This window comes from Macadamia integrifolia, chromosome 5 (assembly GCF_013358625.1).
Source record: "Macadamia integrifolia cultivar HAES 741 chromosome 5, SCU_Mint_v3, whole genome shotgun sequence".
NCBI classification, from domain to species: Eukaryota; Viridiplantae; Streptophyta; class Magnoliopsida; order Proteales; family Proteaceae; genus Macadamia; species Macadamia integrifolia.
Window position 1 is genome coordinate 34,003,882 of NC_056561.1, and position 22,454 is coordinate 34,026,335.

The 22,454-nt window shown below is 39.4% G+C and overlaps 1 protein-coding gene across 2 annotated transcripts in view; it reads right to left on the reverse strand.

Annotated features, from left to right (window-relative positions):
* LOC122078412 (methyl-CpG-binding domain-containing protein 9-like) overlaps positions 1-20,994 on the reverse strand; it is a 43,472-nt gene extending 22,478 nt beyond the window's left edge. For both annotated transcript variants that reach the window (XR_006140061.1, XM_042644384.1), the window contains exons 1-6: positions 20,260-20,994; positions 11,165-11,891; positions 9,862-10,998; positions 9,056-9,754; positions 6,930-7,235; positions 4,446-4,781 (exon numbers count right to left, since the gene is read on the reverse strand). Coding sequence is in view for 1 of the 2 variants with exons in the window: in XM_042644384.1 (XP_042500318.1) it covers positions 4,446-4,781; positions 6,930-7,235; positions 9,056-9,754; positions 9,862-10,998; positions 11,165-11,891; positions 20,260-20,768 (3,714 nt within the window). In the remaining variant the exon portion in view is untranslated. The remainder of the gene's footprint in view (positions 1-4,445; positions 4,782-6,929; positions 7,236-9,055; positions 9,755-9,861; positions 10,999-11,164; positions 11,892-20,259) is intronic.
* Between the last annotated feature and the right edge of the window lie 1,460 nt (positions 20,995-22,454).

Consider the following 22,454-nt stretch of genomic DNA (forward strand, 5'->3'; position numbering starts at 1 on the left):
AAATGAGTCAAAGAATGCTCGCAGTGTTAACATCTCTAATTCTCCTAAGGCCACCTTCAGATTTAGGAAGGCACGCAGATCCCCAACTGATAGGGTGAAGGAATTTGGAGACCTCACCTCCTTTCTAGAGGAAGGAGCAAAGGAGGGACTCAATGGCCTTGATGGTGGCGCAAGGGAGGGAGAAAATGCCAGAACAATAAAGATAAAGATTGGTTCACCAATCTAGCAAGCTCGAGACGACTAGCATAGGAGAGGAGCTTTCCTTTCCAGAGCTGCGGCCTTTTCTCATGAGGTCAAGCATTAGGGTGCAGTGGTGGCTGTGAGCTAGGCAGTGATGAGAGACAACCCTAAATGCTTGGTAGGGAGATGGCCAAGAGAGAAGCCAGTCAGCTCCATAGGGCTTTAGAAGAATCAGAGACGTCGGAGAGGAAGAGGCGGGATTTAAGCAGGTTGATGCGAAGGCTAGAAAGATTTTCGAAGAGGTGGAGAGAACATAAAGGAAGAGATAGAGCCATGGTCAGCTTTGGAGAATATCATGAGATCATTAGCAAAGGCAAGATGAGTGAGCAAAAGAGATTTGCATTTAGGGATGGGAGAGAGCAGGTCAGTGGAAATTGGATAGATCTTGAAAGAACCTCAAACGAAAGGGAGAAGAGAAGGGGGGCAGCCTTGGCGGATGCCCACTGATGAATGAAGAAGCCCATCGGGCTACCATTTAATAGAATAGAGAAACAGGGGGAGGAGATACATGAATGGATCCAATGTACAAAAGCAGGAGGGAAGGACATCTAAAGCAAGACCCTGGAGATGAATTCCCATTTCATGGAATCAAAAGCTTTGTGTATGTCAATTTTAAGCAACGCAACAAAGGAGTGAGATCTTCTATGAAAAACCCTGACAAATTCATGAGACAAGATGATGATGTCCGCAATGCTCCTCTCAGCAATGAAAGCAGATGGTTTGCACTAACCAAGGAGTCCACTATCGACTGGATTCAGTTGGCTAAAATTTTGACAATGAATTTGTAAAGAAGGTTACAAAGGGAGATAGTTTGAAATCAGAAATGAAAGAGGCTCCCTCAAATTTAGGATGAGGCAAAGAAAAGTTTGGTTGATCCCTATAATCTGGGAGGGGTTGGTGAAGAAACTATGAATGGCAAAGATGAGATCAGATTTGATGATGTTCCAACAAAAAGAGAAGATCCCATGCAAAAGTCATCAGGACCCGGGGCATTATTGACTTTGTAGGAGAGGATGCCAGCCAAGAGTTCATCATCAGAGGGGATGGAGTGGAGATTGGATAAAGGATGGTCATGAATTAATTTCATTAGGAGCTGCACGTGTATCCTAGATTGGACACCACCATATCATAGACTCGAAGAGTCTAACTGTATCCTGGACACCAAATGTCTCTTTAATTCCAAAGATCACCCAAATGAAAGCTTATCGAGGATATGTTTTTATTCACATTCACACAAAGAGCTGCATGCCAGCTTATTTAATTCTTGTTTTAGGTGTAGGAAGTATGGCCACTTCACCAATAGTTTAGAACTGATGAGGATTTTTTTTTTTTTTTGGACGAATAAAATATTAAATTACAAGAGGAAAAGAATATAAGGGGAAGAAAAAGGGGAGGGGGTAGAGGCTACAGCCAACAAAAAAGGTGGAGCAAACCCAAATAAAGGGAAGGGGGAAAACAGCCTCAATGAATCAAGCCATCGGTACATGGCAGCGGGGGGTAGAATGGTGGAGGGGAGGCCCCCAGGTGACAACAATGAGCTTGTTCCTGAGTAACCGTGTGGTGGTGGAGGGAGGTCAGCTTAGACCTAACATCAAAGTAGATGGAATTCCAAATCAAATCAAAAGAACAGGATTTGGACGTCCATCTAGGAGATTTCGCTCCTGCCAGAGGTGGTTTATGTTGGCATAAAAGGCAAGCTTTCCGGGAGTGTCGCAGATCATGGAGCCAGCAAACGTTATATCAACCTAGATCTATTCTCGACTAAGAGGGAGGATCCTTCTACTAGAAGGCCAACAATGACTGAGGACTCTCTTCCAGATAACAGAGGAGAAGGTGCAGGATAAGAAGAGGTAGTCCACATTCTCACACCCATTCCAACAAAGACAACAAGAGGAGGGACCTGGATGTGGCGATGGATGAGGATATGTTTTAGTACCACCTTACGAGGTAAGAGATTCTCAAGAGCTAATATAGTTTCTTAGCAATTGAAGTTACAAGGTCCAAGAAAGGAAACTTCATCTCCCAAAGTAAATATGACTTTGATCTTATGAAAGAGACTAATAAAATGGATGTAATAAGCCTCTTAATATATCAATTGAACAAAAACACAAGTTAGAGGAAATCAACATTCCATGTGATACTGAAAGATACAAGAGACTTATCAAAAGGCTCATTTCCCTCATTAATCATCTGGATTTGCAGATATACTTAATGTGGTGATCCCCTTACACATTCTCCAAAACTTCTCACCTACAAGCAGATTAAGAACTTCTTAGGTACCTGAAATTCTAGCACAAAGGTAGAAGACAGATCTATGGCCGGGGTATCTATGTGTTTATATGGCTGAGGATGTGTCTAAAGAAGTTAGGCTACAACTTGTGATACCAAAGCCACCATGAACCACGGACAGAAAGGTGGAAGGTCATCCCCGGGTTTCCCTTTTCAACCTGCTTGAAATTAATGCAAGCAGCCAAATTGCCTCTTTGCTTGTTTGGGTTTTCAGTCACTTTGGAATTATTCATATCAGGGGTTCTATTTTATGGTGATGGGCCTCATGATTGACCTAGGTTTTTTTGGGTGAATAAAGTAATCCATTACCCGAGGAGGAGAAAATACATATAAACCCCTAAAAGAAGGGGGGGGGGAGAGGAAGGAATAAGGATCCACTGTCCACCCTCAAGGAAAGGAGGGGGTCCAAAGCAAAGAAGGGGAGAGACACCAGGATACAACAATGTGACTTCCTTGGGGAGGCAATACAAGTTTTGGTCACCCGAGCAGTTTTTCTTTTATCAAAGGAGATGGAGTCCCAAATCTGATGAATCGTGCGAGAGTTGGAGGTCCATTTCCTACAGTTACACTCTATCCAAATGTGGTTTAATAGAAGTTGTAGTCCACTGTTTATGATGGACCTAGGTTGTTGGATCATAAGAGTCAACTCTTCCATTTGAGGATAAGCGATTAGAATCGCACAGGTTGTTCACTCAAGTTAGGAGTCTTTTGATGTTAGGTCAAGTCTAATTAGGTTTATGCCTAAGAAATGTCTATAAAAGAGATATTAATGAATTTATGGCTATGGCACAACTGAAAAAAGGGTTCCCCCGTCAATGGTTGATGGACAACCGTTGTGTGGATCTACTCCCCATTCCAGTTTCTCCATCAATGGCTGGATTTTCTACTTGGAGTCTTGGAGAGATTCTAGAAGCATTGCTCCATCATCACTTTGACCCCTTTTCAACTTCTAGGTTTAATAATTTATTCCTTGGTTGATACAAATTGATCTGGGAAGGCTTTTAGGTTTCAATAGTCTTAGATCAGAGTAAATCAATTCCAAACCAGTTTGGGAGGATTTTCAATTGTTTCTAAATTTCAAGATCAAATCCCGAAATTTTTCAACCAGGCAGAACTTAGGTCTGAAAAGAGACACCTAAAGACTATCCTCAATCAGGAATTTTAAGTTTTTAAGGTTTATTTTCTACATTGAAAACAGTTCTCAGGTGAGGACTGGTTTCAAATAATTCATTTTAAATAGGGTTAAATGCCGAAAGAGGATCCATGTAGCCCACATTTAGTTAGGATAAGGCTTAGTTGAGTTGAGTTTGTTCAAAATTTAAAAACTTGTTGCTGATCTAGGCTAGCAATATTCAACAAACAACAGTGAATTTTAGAAATTTTATATTACACTTTTTGGATCTGCTGCTTGTTGATCTTAAGAGAGTTGGGGGTTGGTCATTAAACCCCAAGTTCCATTGATCATTGGACCAACCTAAGCACAAGTATATAACTGGAGGATACTGTTCATCTTACTATTTCACTATTATTTTAGATTATTTTGTTGAGTTCGAAGGCACACACCCATAACGAAATTTACTGGGAGGATATTGCTCATCTTGTCTATTTCAACATTATTTTAGATCAATTTGTTGGAATGGCGTGTACCCATAAGGAAAGTAATTTGTGTTTTACCCCCACATCAGTAACCCCATAAGTTAATTCTGATCTGACATAATCCAACAAAACCTATTTTGACTTGCCCCAGATGGGAGAGGTTAGAATTTAATAAATAAAAAAATGTTCCAGCCAAGTTGTGCTACTATTTGTAATACATTTCCAACCACAGGGGTTGGTTATGGTCCTACCCTGCCCAAGTTGTCCCAATTGCAAGTCAGGATGAACAGAAAGCAGGAAACAACTAACAGAAAAAATACCTCATGAACATCCTCAAGGAAAGCTTCATGTGATCCACCATAAGCTCCAACAGCCAATCTCAAGTCAATAGTCCTGAAATCCAAAGGACGAGATACCATAGCAGGAAATCCAAGAACACCTTCATCCTCATTATCATTAGAATTTAACAATGTCGTTCCAAGCAAATTGCAGAAGACTCTTTCATCATCTTCAGCAGCAGCACGGCGTAGAACACTACGACATTGTTTCATAACCATATCTGAAATGCTATTTCCTTTCCTTTCCCTTCTAACCCTAGCAGGTTTTTGCGGCATATTTTCACCGCTTACAATTGCCAGCACAGAGATAACAGCTTTCTGTAACAAATCAACAGGAAACAGAACCTTATATTCAGCATCAGGTTCGCTAAGGATTTTTTTTTTTTTTTTTTTTGGGGTGGGGGAGCTGGGTGGTGGGAAGGGAGGGAGAGAATTCTGAGAGAAAATTAATCTCTTAAAAACAAATAACCAAACCAAACATGAAAATATTTTTGAAGGTCCTGAAAGCAGAAACATAGAATAGAAGGTTTTAGAAAACCCTCGATATAAAAGGTGATTCACAAATGCAAATAACAAGGTGTAATGAATGATCAATACAGAGAATAATACCGGATGGAAGAAAGGTGCAAGCTGACACAGCAAATGGCTAGTAAGACAACCTTTGGGAGACCAGACTTTTGCTTACAAGATTTAGGTTTCTTTTTTCCTTTTCCTTTTTCTTATTATTAAACCAAGTAGTGGGATGAACAATTTGAATATTTTAACTTCTTAAAGTTAACCTTGAAAAGTGAACAGAATGGGGGAGAAAATCCTTAAATAGTAATAATAATTGAAGGAACAAAACCACATCAAATTATAAAGAACATATGAGAAATGCTTAAAAAGCACAGATAGAAATATATGTTTTCATATGCCCTTCATTCCAAAGTTGAAAGAGATAAATAGCTCCTTTCTCGGGAATGCTATCAACAATATGCCTTTATACACATAATAATCCACATCGTTGTCACATTTCCACACACCCCAATGTCAGACCCAACAATTGGAAGATGCCTCATAATCCCTTGTTACGGGTGGGAGGGAGGAACAAATCTGGACTAAATCTAAAATATGCAATCTCATGGATTGGATACAGTAACTAGGTGGCAATCGTCGACCAGGACCTAAAATCAATGAACCCACACCTTAACCCAATATGAGTTGGTCAGGAAGCCAAATCATTAAATATGGGCTTGGGTTTTTAATCAAAAAAATATAAAGCTAGGCTTGGCTCTGGCTCCTTGGCCCAATCTTTAGCATAACCCCTCAAAACCCAGCCAAAACCCAATAAACCTGCCTTATTCTCATTTACAATAATTCTCATTTACAATACACAGAACCTAATATAAAACTTATTTTATTATTTAAATATTATACACAGGCCACCTGAACCTGCTACATTATTAATGGACAGAACACAAGGCAAAAGCATACCTTCCCCAGAACATTTAATAAAGGGTCCAGACCAAGCATAGCTCAAGATGTCTTGCCCGAAACCACACAATTGCAACAAGCAAGTCAGTAATCTAACTAAGGGTTGATGAGCCAAGAGAATAGCATCAACAGAAATTGTTTTTCAACCTGATCTGACAAGTTCAGATTTGACAGAACAATAATAACCAAACGCACGGCTAATCACATTTTAAGAAGAAAAAGGAACAGAAGATGGAACCATTTTCGTATCAAAGAAATAAAAAAACACAAAAAATGCAGAAAAGATACAAGTAATAAATCAATCTTGGAAGAAACAGACCCTGCCAAACAATAAATTTATTCAGATAATTAAAAATTTTCAAATTCAGAAAAAAAAAAAAATTATATCATATGGACAGATCGAATAACCATTAAATACCCAAATACAAGACAAATGTCAGCAGATTTGGAGATCAGGGATGGCACCATTTGTCCAGAAAGTCACAAATATTAACCAGTATTTGGATTATGCAATTGATGAGAATATATATATATATATATATATATATACATTGAATCACCCATGACCCATGCAAAGTGCAAACAAATAAGTATCCCTTCTAGATTGATCAAGATCATTTTAATAGGAATAGCTGGCCTTCCAGATGTTTCTTCTAAACTTAGAAGGTTGGATTCTCTAATTTTTGTTTCTTTTGCAGCATGGCATCTACAAGATAATTCGCACGAGGATCAGAGCTACAAAGATGAAATATGAAAGTTATGCATTGGAAACTCCAGAAAACATACCGAAGGATGCAGACCAATCGATCTCATGATCGCAACTTGGCAATGAAGCATACACAAAACTAGTCAACTAATACACCACAATGGTTGAACAAGAACTTCACCGTATAAAAAACACACATTAACTATTAAAGTATCAATAGGCAATTATCCACAAAAGGGATTAACACATCCAGAAGAGTTTGGTGATTTTGACAGTTGAAAATGCACCTTTGTAGGCCCTGATGCATTCCCCTTGTAAACTTCTTTACTGATTGAATGCTCCAATATCTTCTTTGCCCATTCCGGAGGATCTTTCTCCAAAGCATCATAGATGCATTTTCTAATCCTGGTTCCCACATTTGTAGGCAGCTTTTTCACAGGTTGCAACATTTGTGCCCACTCAGGAATATTGCCATCTTTCACAGAAACTGTTTCACTCGCAACTGTTGTATCTGAATCTTTGCAGTCCACAGCCCAGGCATCATTTTCTTTCTTCACAGAACCACAAATGTGTTTTGTAGCCTCTGCAAGCAGCTGAGAATCACATAAATTAGCACTTCTATTCATACCACTTACTGATAGTTACTGATAAATCTGACAGTTAACTACAATATCCAAAGTTGTTATGAACAATGAGACAGTCCAGGATCATATATGGAATACTTTCATGTGTGAAAGATGAAAACTATCTGCCAGGCCAAAGTAAACAATCAATAACGAATGATTGCCTGTTTCCATCAAGTTTGAAATCTAACAAGACAAGACATTATAAAAGAACATAAAGGTGAAAGGGGTATTGGAATTAAACTGGAAAATATAGAAGAAAAAAGAAATGATACGAAATGAAAGATTTCAGCACGAAACCTTTGTTTTGTGCATGGCTTAAATGCAACAAGAAAGAAAATGATGCAAGTATGCAACCCAGAGTTTAAAACCCACATCAGGCCCCAAGGGCAAATCTGTAATTTCAAATCAGTTCTGGACCTTTCTGAAAAGATAAAGCTGGAACTTTCCCAAAGGACATTTTAGAAAATAGAACTCGCACCAGGGGTGATTTAGCAAATGACAGAATTTTGCAACCCAAAAAAAGGTTGTCCCTAACCTTTGAATGGAAGAACAGAGATGAGTTATGTTGAGAGATAACTCACCCTAAAAGACTCCAATCGACCTGAAATTTCAGATTCAGGATCCTATCTCAAAGGCCTCTTAGAACCACCAAACAATCACTCAAACCAGCAGCCAGAAAAATCCCTGAATCCAGCTAAGGTGCACTTGCAAGAATTAATTTGAAAATTGGTTTGAATCATGCAGATAGTTCAATCTTTGGTTCTCAAATCTAAGAGCCAGAACAGATGAAGGGACCAGCACATAAAATCTCACAAAAAAATTTATAAAGCTTAAGCATACTTGTATGCACACTTGAAGGGTTTCAGGTATTGTTAGACAGCTAGAATAGGGCAGGAGTATTATAAGAGTTGTAACCTATTTCTTATTGGACAAAACAAAAAGCACTGGTCTTAATATGGAGAAGATTAAAAATAAATAAATAAATAAAATAAAATAAAAAGAAGGAGAAGCAGCAGAAACATCTAAATAAATTATAGTTCACCATGAACCAGAAACCCCCATCAACTTAACTTTGAAGGTTGTCCATCAACCATTCACCCAAGAGAACCCCTTTCTCTATGAAAACCAAAACCATTCCAATCGATTCTATAGTAACAGTATTTATAGACTAAACTCCGTGTACAAAATAAAAACTTACTTGATACCCTTCCCCAGGACCCCAAGCAATTGTACACTTGGAATTCCTAACCCACCATGCTTTCCTTCTAACAGCTAAGACTCAAACATAACATCAACCTCAGCCCAGTCCCAGAAGGCCCCTTAAACAGAAGTAACCCCAAAAGGGGGGGACCTGTTAACCCGTATCCTAACTATGTCAGAAAATACATAGTAGCCCCTACTCTATAGATTCTCGTTGGCATTTGGCAGCCAAGGATCAAGATCTCGGTTTTGGACCTGGTTTGGTCAGGCCCGAGACTGAGACATGCCAGACCTAGTTTCAAGGTTTCGACCCTGGGTTTCATTTCAGCCAGGCCCAAAACCAAGACAACTTGAAGATTTCAGTCAGTTTTGGCTGAGATTTAGTTCCACGTTAGTAGCAGACTTCAATTTAGCTCCAGTAGTGTGTTCAGCATATTTTGAGTTCAGTAGTATTTTTTCACTCAGCCTCAATAAAAACGTTTCAGGAATTCAATAGCCTTCACAAATTTCTCTTTATAAAGAAAGGAGATAACCATAAGAGTAGCAAAAATAAACTATATTACAAAAAATTTCCGACAAAATCTTACCAATGCGTCAGCTTCCATCCCTGCTACTCCAGTAAGTGAACCACAAAGCACCCCACCATCACCCTGTAAGCAGCGAAACAATTTTGCACCTTCCCGACTATTTATCTCTGACGAGTCGAGGTTAGCATCCATTGAAGAGACAGCTAAAATGTATCTCCGAGCAATTTCTGGCCAGGTGAGTTCGTTAATGGGAAGCACATTAATCTTCATTTTTTTTATGGGAACTGAGGTATCTGCATCTTTCTTTCTTCCTCTTCTTGGTTTCGACTCTCCAGCATCATAATTAGGATCTACAAGAGGTGCAACCTTGGACAGTAACTCACCTATAAGCACCTTCAGAAGCGAGCTATGAACCTTTGTCAAAGCTACACCAGTGCATCTGCTGTATGTACGGGATGCCAGCCTGGCTTGGGCTGCTTCTTTCATTGATCCTGTTTCCATTTTAATGAATACATGTGGGTTTTCCCCAGGAACTGTATGATCTGATTCATTGCTTGGAGTTGGAGATAAGATATGGCCACTTGTACTATCACTTCTGTGCAAAGTTAGTTCTCTAGATTCCTGAACTTCTTTTTCAAATTTCTCAACAAAATTAGAGGCATCAAACCATGGATTTACAAGTTCCTCCTCAAGTTCATCAAATGTTAATGGTTCCTTCAGACCCAAAATCTCATGGAAACGCCATAATAACTCCCATACCTGAACAGATAAAACAACAACTTCTAAGACCACAAAAGCTACCAAATAGATTTTTACAACCTAATGTTAAGAATTTCTCAGCATACTATGTAATGGTGAACACATACCTGAAGAACATCACCAACAAGCTCTGCAGGAATCCTTGAGCTTAAAGGTTTGCCAGGTGGACAGCGATTACTAAACTTAGGGTCTTGAACCACATCTGGCTTCCTGGATCTTTTAGATTCTCTAAATGAATCATCCAGAGCTTCTTCCTCACCTCTTACTTGATTTTTTCTCTTAGAAAGAAGAAGCCCACTTCCAATGGTATGAGATATCGAATAGTAGCTCCTCTTTTTCAAAAGTTCGTATTTTGAACAGGCCTGAACTCCAGGAAGCTGTTCTATGATTTCCTGGACAAATTCCATATCTAGCCCAAACCTGTCCTGGTCTAACCATTTCGCTAGCACATCACAGAAAGACTCGAGCTCATCATCACTACAAGTTGTGCATGGGATGTTGATAGGGGGAGATAAACTACAAAATTTCGCTAATGAACCAGAAACATCAATAGCATTCGCATCTGCAGCAGCTGAACATGGTGAGCATGTCCCATCCAAATCATGCTTGCATAAAAGTTGAATAGTGCCTGTCCGCTTGAAGACTTCACGGCAGACACCAACAAAAGTCTGAGACACCATTCTCCATACTGATGAGGTAGAGCTCCCCTCGACTGAGAACTCTCCAATTTGATCCCTCAACCCTGAATTCTTGGGTAAGCATTCACCAGGTTTTTCTTTAACGCAACTGAATGGAGGTGTCAAACCCATTGAATGAAAATCAGAAGTGTCACTCAAACAACTTCGAAAACAAGATAAAAAGTCATGTTCAAAAAGTGGAGGGCAGGGATCTGATAGAATCAACTGAATATTAGCATCATCATCGTATGCCATATCAAAGGTAGTGGGATCATCACCTTCTGCTTCATCCTTTGAATTAGACCGGCCAAGGTTTGGCCTTGAGAGGATAGTTGACCCATCAGGAATGGGCACCTCAGAACATGGATGTCTTGTGACCCCGAAAATAGGTCCAGAATTACCACCTTCCAACACATGACAAGTAAAAAGAGATCCTGTAATCTTATCATGCCAACAGGATTGGTAACCAACAGGCCAGATCTGGCTAGTGTCATGATATGATGGTCGACCATCAACCTCCCCCAAATTAAGAACAAAGAAATCTTCATACTGCAATGGAAATCCATCCTGTAAAAGCAAGCAACATGAAGAACAATTAGGAATTAAAAAATAAGCTGTGAGAAACTGTCACACATTGCAAATATCCAGATGACCTCAAAGATCAAAAGAATAAAACTAAAAATTTAGAAGGAAGAAATCCTATGAAATGAATCATGTAAATGTTACTACTAACCTTAGGTTGCTTAACCCCGCTACCACCGTCTCCCTCTGCCACAGCTTCTGCAACTCTAACACTATTGCCTATTTTGCAGGACGGTGTCTCCATGACCTCAACATCAGAAGAGGGCTCCCTACCATAACTGCTTCTCCCGGGTTCTTGATTTTCTATCAAACTACTGGTACGTGAAAGTCTTGCCGATTCTTTTCTTCTTCTGCGATAAAGCAAGCCCTTCTGCACTGAAGTATAGCCACCATTTATATCCTCTGTTTCGATAGAATTGCAAGTGGATAACAGCCCAAGGTGACAGGCAACATCTGCAATTGATTCAAACCTTTTCCCTTCTGGAGAACAATAAACTGCGATGGGATCATGTCTCCCTCCCTGTGGCTTAAGTTCTACACACCAACCTTCTGCCAATACACCTTGCCTTTCAAAAACAAAATCTCTCAATGCCTTCAAAAACTTATCACTTGGATTCTGATGGGATAATGTAATGGCTGTATTACTATTAGTCCTAAGTCTCCCCTTAAGAGTGGAGCTCAAATCTACCTCCTCAAGACTTCTACTCATACTCGGTATGTGGTTCACTACCTGTTTGGAACTTGAGTTGACTGTGCGTATCACTGCACCAGAATCCTTTTGTTTATCAAATCCATTTTCCATATGCCACGAGTTTGAATTTGTTGTTTGGGCACCACATGGGATAGCAGTAAAAGAATGTTCACCAGGAGTTTGCATTCTACAAACCAGAAGAAACAAAAGTTGTTTTATACTGGGTAACTTAGCATTTCAAGTATCATCATCACTATAATGACCAACAAAGAAACATGCAATCACACAGAATGACAGAAATTCCAAAAGAAGTCCTAACAAAATGAAATTTGTAGGGGTAAAAAGAGACGCATGGAAAAAGACAAACAGGCACAGTCAAATTTGAGTAGGGTACAAGTTACATCACTTTACTTTTAGGCCAACTTGTTGATGGTCAAAACATGTTTGTTCATATTATTTTGGTGTCATTTGAAATGCTATGCAGTCAACTTTCCAAAAATACAATGTCACACAAACAAAGTTGATTGACAGAGTCTTGGGCAGAAACAATGGTAAAGTATCAGCTTGTGACAATTTTCACATCTTGGAGTTCTACTTTAATATGGAGTACAAGAGTCTTACTTCAGGAACGGCTAGCCGCTTATGTCCAAATGTTAGCACAGTTTCTTAAGTAAGTAAAAAATATTGAGTGGAAAAGAAACTTTTTCAGGTGTATTTTCAATTTTGAAACTGGCCATCATATGCTCAGCTCGGATATTGAGACTCAAAATTGCCGAGATTTAGAAGTTGTACAGTTAACATGGATAAGTACAATGGGAACGTCCGCTTTTTATCTCTACATCCAACTCTGATCGCAGGAATTGAAATCTCCATCAACCATATTGACTTTTTAATTCCATGAAACATGAAATTACCTATATATATATATATATATAGGGAAAGAGAATGCTACCCTCTTGCGCATCCACTGCGCCACCAAACAGACTAATGGGAGGCCACACGGAGACATTTTCAGCTCATGGGGTGGGGGGCAGCACAGTCCTTTCGTGGCCACCTGTGTCTAGGCATAGACACATGCAAGTGGGTAGTGTTTTTTTTTTTTTTTCCATACATACATATATACTATATATATATATATATATATTTATATATACCTATTTTCTGTATTGGTCCATCAGGTAGGCAGCCAGCACCTTATCTCATTCTGCCAATTACCTTTTGCATGGATCCATTTATTTATTTCACCGGATCCATGTAGCTGACCCCATTTAGTTGAGACAAGTCTGAGTTATTGTTGTTGTCAAGCAATCTACAATCTTATTAGCAAATGGACTCATTAAGACCTATTGGTGGTTTCCTAGAGCTCCATAGCTGGACTCCAGTGAACAACCTACCATTTCTCTTTATTTATCATAGTTCTTGTAATTTTCCATTATTTATCCAGGGGCTTTCTTGATTAATTTCTTTCAAATGCAAACTGTGGATCCATTTGCTGGTCATGAGTCAGTTTAGGCTAGTACTATAAGTTGTTTAAGATATTTAGGAAGCTTTATTGCATGTTAGGTATTTGAAGTCAACTAGGTGATGGAGGGCCTTAGAGAAGAAAGGGGAATTCAGAGTAACAAGGGGGGGGTGGGGGGGGACGGAGGAAGAAGGGAACACACACTCTCATAGAGCACAAAACCTAATCATCATTCAACTCTTCAAATCACTCTAACTTGTCTATCGGTTACAGCCAATATATAGGAAAATAAAGACATAAAATTAGGAACTCAACTGAAATAGAAACTAGTCTAACTAAGAAACAAACCATAAAAAGAAACTAATGCAAAAAATAAAGCAATCCTGACTCCTAACTCCTATGTTCAAGTCTGGAAAATAAAAGACAAGTAAACCACTAATTATTATTTCCAACCCTTGTTGGAACAAAACACTGGGCTGGACGGGCTCTTCTTGACTCTTGGCTTCCAAAGCTGGTCATGCTAGTCCAACCAAGCAAGTGTAGCCATGTCTACATCACTAGGATATTGTTTTCTGTTTTACATAAAACGTGTAACTTAAAATAAGATGTGGAGGGGTGCATCCAGAGTGTATTGTGATCGACATATCCCTTTAAAACTTAAAGAAAATTTTATAGGACAGTCACAAGACCGGATATGATATATGGTGCGGAATGTTGGGCAATTAAAAAACATCATGTAGATAACTCAGTGTAACTTAAAAAACAATGGATGAAGTGGAGAAGTGCGTCCAGAGTGTTGTGTGATTGACATAATCCTTTAAAACTTAAAGGAAAATCTTATGATATGATATATGGTGCAGAATGTTGGGACGTTAAACTCAATGTAGCAGAGTTGAGGATAATGAGATGGATGTGTGGAAAAACTTGGAAGGATAAAGAAAAAAATGATCATATTAGAGCTGATTTGGGAGTACCTCTAATACGTGATAAGCATAAGCTACAAGAAAGTCGTTTGAGGTGGGACGACAACGTTCAACGAAGGCCTCTGGATGCTCCAATACGGAGAAGTGAGTTGATTCAGATTGAAGGAATTAAAAAAGCCAAAGGCAGACATTAAATGGCCCTAGGAGAAGCAATAAGGAAAGATATGCATAGCTTAGGCCTTGTATCAAGTATGACCTTGCATAGAGCCAACTGGAGGGTAAGGATCCATGTAGCCGACCCCATTTATTTAGTTGGGATAAGGCTGATTTGTTGTATAAAGCATGTAAATCCCCCCCCCCAAAAATCGATAGTGAATAGTATTTGGAATTTTTACGAAAAAACCGATTGCAAGACTCCTTCTCTGTTTCCCTTTCTTCCCTAATGCAACCTCAGGTCACAAAACCCTGCTTTGGGGTCACTATGGGCCAATTAAAGTGATGAAACTCTCAAATAGAAGGATGAGTGGCAATTTTATAATTTCTGAGAACAGTTTAGACCCTTAAGAGTAAAGTAATTAAAAAAAAGGACCAAACTGGAATCAAAATTGTGAAGACAGGCTTTTCTGGAATACAAAAACTAATAGGGATTATGCAGAACAATATCAGAAAAGGAGGGGCTTTTACGTAATTTAACAGCAGCTGTCCTTACTGAAATTAATAAAAGTATGCATCCCCTACCTCACAACAGCATAAACAAGATGGTTACCCAGATTAAATTTGATTGGAAGAGCTCCCCCCTACACCGCCAACTGACTTGAAATTTCAGTTGGTGAATCGCAACAAGCATCCCTGTTGATTCCAACTGACATCAATTCAGAATATCAGTTACTAATTTGCAGGTTGATCTCTGAAACAAAACCAGGCGGAAGGACTGAAAACCGCTCAGAGAATGGATTTGTTATCAGTACTGGAAGACTATTAAGGAACCAAACTGAGGGTGTTAGATCGCCTATGAAAGAGTGACTTGCACCCAAAAAATCAGGCCAAATGGATCGATTACAAAAGACATCAATGAATCTTATGTGGGCTGCAGCTACTGCCCAGAACAGGGTAAAACAATAATGATATAGCAAGAAAGAAGAAAAAATAAGATGGAAGAGGAAAGAACAGAAGAAGAACAGAGGAAAAGATAAGAAGAGAAGATCTAACCTGAGAAGAGGACTCGACTCTGAATCGAGCTAGGATGGAGGAGAAGAAAGGAGAGGAAGAACCACACGGCCAGCCTTGGCTCCAAAAACGGTAACTCAAATCAATTTATTCCAATCAACTGAGAATCGATTACAACTACATGCAAAAGTAGACTAATGGCATTGACTCTAACTAGGAAACTATCTCAAACAAGGAAACTACTGAAGGACCCTTACATATCTAACATTCCATAAAAAATAAAATAAAAAAGAAGAAGAAGATTACAAGATAACTCCCAGGAACAAATAAATTCCCCACCAACCCTTATTAGACCAAAATCCTGGTTTGGTTCTGGTTCGTCTCGGTCTGGGTTTCCAGATCAGGTCATGCCAGTCCAGCGATCCACATCCAACTGCATCATTCTCATCCCCAATCAATTATGTTCTTCTCCCTTCTCTCTTCTCTCTCCTACGAACTCTCTTCTTGCTTATTTCTCTCCTATTGAACTTCTTTTCTCCTTTTACTATTTTTTTTTTCTACTATGTTGTTCTTCAGTTTCAGCAGATAACAAAACCAGCAGAAAATTCCCTTCCATTGGTTGGTATTCTCTGTTGCAACCACTGCAGGATTTCAGAAAGGATTCTCTATGGAACAATCTGCTATCAGGTTCCCTGAAACAGGTCAGTCTACCAATTTCTGTATTCTGTTAACAGGAAATCAACATCAGATCTGTTTTCTGAACTTATGTTTTGCTATTCTGTTTCTGTTTGGTCTTTTCTGATTTGACCATATAGATATTAGTTTCTGCGTCAATCTACTCTGTTGATTTCATAATATATTTTCTGTTTTGGAATACACATATTCTGCTATAGATCTGTCTTTCTGATCTTTTCTCTTACATTCCTATTCTGCTTGCTGGTATTGCATGCCTGATTGCTGAAACTGTGTTCCTCTATCCTATCAAGTTCCTCTTTTTCCATATCAGTGTGTCTTAATCTCTCTCTGCCAAACCAAAAACCTAACTAGACAGCCCCAAGTTCCTTACCATACAATGTTATACCTGGGCCTTTCGGCAGCCTGCTTAACCCTAGATTCTGTCTTTGGAAATTAGGGTTCAAGAACTGCATTCATAAGGCTAGCACTTCCTCGGTCAAGAACAGAAAACCAAGACAAAGACCCAGAAAATAAAAGAAAAAGAATACAAAGGAACACACTAAAAAGAGGTAAGCAATCCCCAAAGCATGATCTATTGACCAATCCTTGCTTAGCAAGCTCATCCGCAACCTCATTACACTCCCTTGGCTTGGGCAATACAAATAAATGTTCACTTGAGTGAAATCAAAGGAAAGTCACTTCTCTTTCTGATCCATCCAATGACATTGGCTAGATCGCTCTCTCAACCGTTATCGAAGCCCACCTCAAGATAAGTTCAAACTTACACACAGCGAATATAACTCCGCCCTACTAGAGTCACCTAACCATTATGTATTTTTCAATTAATTTTTACTGTAATTAAGATCATGGTTTTAAGTATCGTACCCTATCGGCCGATATGTATCTGTATCGGACAATACATAGAATTTTTAAAACCCTTTCGTATCGATATGTATCCTACGATACATACCAATATACCACCGATACACACCGATACATACCGATACTCTATGGAAAAAATAAAATTGAGTGAAATGTATGTTTTGGTATGTATTGGTACGTATCGGTATGTATCGACCAATACATACCGATACAGTACGAGACGTATCGATACAGTGCGCTACGGTCATATAATGGCTAAGTTGAGTCATTTTTCAGAAAAACAAGATTTTTTGAGGGGTTTTTGTTCCAAAGTTGTTGTCAGCCATATTTCTCTCTAACTAAAGTGGAAATCAAAGTTGGGAACGAGGATTTTACATTTATTGGACAACTACAAACCTTGAATTCTTAGTGCGATACCCTCAATTTAGTGTTTATGCACAACACATGTTATCAATAACTTTTTTTAACAATTTTTTTATGCAAAAGTGTATAAAAAAAATATTTCCTATCCATTTATGTGCGTATCTTTAGCGTATTTTAGCATATCTCCGATACGATACCCTCCAATACGTATATTAATTTTGGCCGACCGATACGGCGACCGATACCGATACTTTAATCCTTGATTAAGATAATATTTTTGGGCCCTAAACAATATTTTCAGTTTTGTTGTTTTATACACTTAGCATAAGCTCCATTCTTGTTTGTTTTCAAGATCTTTCAACAATTTAAGCTAGATCTTTCAACAATTTAAGCTTATAACCTGGCTGTACTACTGGCAGCTCGAGACCAAAAAGTGGACCAGACCCAAAACTATACACTAAGTTCCCCAAATACCTGATGCGGCGTGTTTTGATGTAGATCGATGGTTCCAGCACAAGTCTAGCCGCATAAACAAGGCCCAAAAATCAGTCCAGAATCGCTGAGGGAGACACCCTGGTCTGATGTAGCCTGGTTCTTGGTTGGTTTGATGAAGCACATTTCAAGGGGGCAGATTTTGTCCAGCTGTGTGAGATCTTTTTGGGGAGGAAATAGCTTGCGGTAGGACTTCAGAAGCACAACATGGAGTTGCGTATGGACAGCTTGCATAGGCTATTTATTAGGGAGATTGATTCCAGTTCATGTGGGCCCCACGGCCTGCTAGCTTGGAGATCAGTTGAAGATTAACTGGCCATGCGCGAAGGATTTGACAGCTTCTGTTAGTGCTGTTTTTTTGGTAAGAGATATTCCTTGTGTGGGGGATTTTATTAGCTTAAAGGTAGTTCCTAATTTCTATTTTAAATAGATTCCTTAATTGGTAGTTTCTAACTCTAAACTCTTTCTATTTTATTATCCAATTAGATTTACTTTGTATTTAGTTTCTAAATAGAAAATTGCTCAAGTTGCAATTGACTTCCTTTCCACGCAAGGAAGAAACTCCCATTTGCTGTAATCAGTTGCCAGGCTGCATTCAGCCCAGGACGATTTAGCGAAAAAAAAAAGAGTTTTGGTTTCAAATCTGGGTGTAACTTGAGAGAACCTAAGTTGCAGGTTTCAACTGTCACAGTGTACTCGTCATCAAGCACTCATACCATGAGTATTAGGTCGCCTACATGTAAGGAAATAACTCAATAACTTTCAGCCCAAACAGACGAAGTACCAGTGAGTTTGAAGTCACTGTCCAAAGCTGCAGGTGCCGCCCAGAAACAGGGACTGGGAAGACGAACGAGAAAAGGATAAAAAGTGGTGTTTCTCACAAAGGAGGGGAGAAGATGGGGGAAGAGAGAGAGAGAGCACACACGCACACACACACCCCAAGCCCACAGGCCACACAACCAGAACTCAACTTCAATTTATTCTTTCAATTCTCAAATCCTCCTCTCTAGAATCGTTTTACAGCAATTTAAAGAACTCATTACATAAAAATTGGAAACCAACTAAAAGATGGAAACTACTCTAAAATAGAAACTAACTAAAAAAAAAAAAAAAAAAAAAACTACTTCTAAAACAAAAAAGAATCACATATACTAAGATTGCGACCCTAATTATCAACTACCAACCCTTGCCAGAACAGAATATCGGTTTGGGTTGGTTGTGTCTTGGCTTAGGCCTCCATAGAGGGTTAGTCCGGTCCAGCCAAGCCAAGGCATCTGCATCACCTTATATAGCAAATCCCATTTTTATTGAGATAAGGCTCAGTTGAGTTGAGCAACTCAGTTCGTGAGCTAGAATTTCCATTCTTATAAATAGATGTCAAGAGAGCATTTTAAGTGGACCTAGGTCAGTAAATGAACAACTAGATCCTTCTCATTTTGTATTCATAGAAAATATAACGGTAGAACGCATTTAGTCCCTACAGGCTACAGTAGATCTTCGGCCATGGTTTCCCATAGAAAAAACCCAGTTTTGACAATGATTTAAGCACTCCCCCGACCCCCCACCCCTCTCCATAAGCGGACCAGGGATTAATTCCAAATCAACACCTCCTGAAATTGACAGATTGTCACAACATCATTTCAGGTGAAGCTAGATAAAAGCACATTAATGTTCAAATACTACAGAATGGATGTGTAAAATGTAAAATACCAAACCCAGACAAAATGAGAGCAATACTAACAAGTTGAATCTTCTCTTCTTTCTTTTTTAAGTAACATTTGCATGTGGAAGCACAAAGCCCTTAGGCTGTCCGTGCTTGCTTCTGAAACACTTGAACATTGTACAGCACAGAAAATAAACCTTCCAGAGTAGGATAATGTAATAGGCAGTAGGCACTAATTCTCTTTCTTGGGAGAGGAGAAGTAAAGAAACAGAACATAACTCTTTCAAAGCACACTTCATAGAAAGCTGTATGATATAAAAGTGGCTGGTTGTGTTCATGGGTAATCGATGTCTGGACCTACTTAAAATACTTTATCTTCAAGACGTAACAACTAACCACTAACAACTTAATCCTGCACTGCTAACCTATCAAAATAGAGAAGGTTTACTACATCTCAAATGCCACTCGGCCTGAGCGGCTGAATCTGGGTTATATAAGATATATCCCAGAATCCATGTCTGTAACAATTAATAGATGTTAAGGGTATCCCACCAGCCGGGATCGTTCGACTGAATTGTGGATAGGGGTATGAACGCAAGATGTTTTCAGCAAATACCACTACCAAAGACTGGAGATTGGAGAGACTAAGTTATGGAATGCAACCAGTGCTGATCATTCGAGCGGACAACTGATAAGCGTCCAAGAACTGTAAACCATCTAGTCATCTGCCAAGGCATCTTCCCGCTGTCATACACGTGATTGTTTAACCAACGTTCTTTACTTTCCTTTTTTACTTTTGCGAAGGCAAATGCCTTAACTGAAATCAAACTAACTATCTAACAACCATTAAAACTTTTCTCCTACAGCCAAAACTACATTACAACAACGACAAGTACAAGTATAGTAAGAGCAACGCTTTGAAACATACCTGGAACTATGGAAGTCATCGCTTGCCTCACCCTCCCCGTCACTCGGAGGGGACGCATTGATATCCAAAAGCCTAACACCACTCCGTTTTGAGCCCGAGAGAACCCCTCCCAACGGCCAGCGCTTGCTCCCAGTTCCTTTGCTCATACAATCATCGCACATCCAGTCCTCGAGCATGATGGCCTGGCGTCCCCGCATTCTTGCGCAGCTAAGGTGAAAACCGCGCTCGCAGCCATCGCAGACCACCACGCTGCCCCTAACCTCAGGGCGCCCACATGCACTGCAAGCCGAGCCACCACGAGTCTCACCAGGTAACTCCGCGGCAGCCCCGGGATAAGGAGTTGGATTGTCATGGAACGAACGAACAACGGCGTAAGCGTCGATAACAGCGGAAGGGGATTCAAGCGAAGAAGAACAAGGGATCTCGTTGAGATCGATAATAAACGGAACCGGACGGATCTCTAGCTTGGCATCGCAGTCGCTACTGCTTCTTGAATCCTTGAACTCCATTAGAGAAGGGATTTGGATTTCGACTGTGCCTCCGCAGCTCTTCGTCTCATCTTTAAACTCGAAGAAAATTTTCGATTCTTCCCAAGTAGTGGCAACAAATGTGAAGAAGAACGACAGATTCGAAGGTCGAGATTGAGGAGAGAGATTTTGTTTTCGTTCCAAACTTCCACCGACCGACTGAGCAACCAAATCGTAATGGCGGAGGCGAATGGAGGCAAAAGAGGGAAATTGTTAGAGAGACACAAATAAAAAGGCCAAGAAAGAGAAAGGAGAGTGAAAAGTCGAGAATACACAGAATCCGAAAGCCCCGCCTCCTTGTGAATTAGAATCAAAAAGGGCGATAGTGAGAAGATAAAAAGATAAATTTGGGGAACAAAAGAGATTTTATCGTCAAAGATAAATACGCAACGGAGGTCAATTGACGGAAATACCCTCGATTGACAAAATTTTATGTGTGTGTACTTCACACCCACACCAAGACACACTGTATAGCACGGTAATGTCCGCACGATCTCATCGGATTTTAGTAAACTTGTAGATGAATGCAATATTAACCGTTTGATTAAATGTGATCGGTGGACGGCATTTTACTCTATCGTAACAGATTAGCCCCACCGCCTCTTGCCTGGGTTAAGAATTGTCCGACACGTCAGCAACGTGTGAACCCTGATAGCCAATAAATAAGAGCCACGTAAGTACCAAATTCATTTGATTAGGCGGCACGAGGTAATTTTCGAAGAATCCATGCCTGCCTTTCACCAACCAGGTACGCCGCCATAAGGCCTTTGTTTGTTTCTTGGTAAAAAATTTTTATTTTTATATAAAAAAATGAGAGAGGGATAGGTATATCGTCGATATCAAGTATGTTAGCAGATAGCACCAATAGAAACACATAATGAAGTATCATTCAGGAAGGATATGGGGTCTTTTCAGAAAAAGGGAAGAGAAAGATAGATACAATGAGTGCTAATATACTTGATATCGGCGGCATACCCAATCTTTTCCCTAAATATATATATATATATATATATATTTTTTACTTACACGAGAGGCGTAATGATTTGGACACTATCTCAAAGAGAGGCTCGGTAAAATAGACATGTCTGAAAAGATGTGGACCACCTACACTTGGATAGAAAGACCCTATGGAGCTTTATTGTTCTCTTTGATTGGCTTTTGTGCCTTATTTGCATAGCTTAGGTGAACGGCTAAGAAGACCTCCACCTGGGAGCCTAAGCCACCAATGAGATACCGCTATGGAATAACTAGAATTCTAGTCAGGACTTACAGGCCAAAGGACAGTTTCAAATAGATAGTTTCTATAGGATGCATACCTCACCTGACAAAAATTCATTTTCATGTGAAATGGGTCTCTTTTTCCTCCATTCAAATTGTGGAAAATTGAAAACATTTTCTATGTAACTAATGGAATCAAATCTTATTTTACAAGAAAAAATTTCATCTTGTATGAGATGGGTGTCCCTTTTCTCCACTTAAATTTAGGAAAGTTTTTTCCATGTATCTAACATAACCAAATATGAAAAGACAAGACAAAACTATGCAATCAAATAGGATTTCAAATGGTACATGTGTTTTGTTTCCTTCCTCCAACACTTATTCATGGCTCTACCCAAAAAAAAAAACAAAACACTTATTCATGGCAACAATAGTGACACTGCTTTTTTA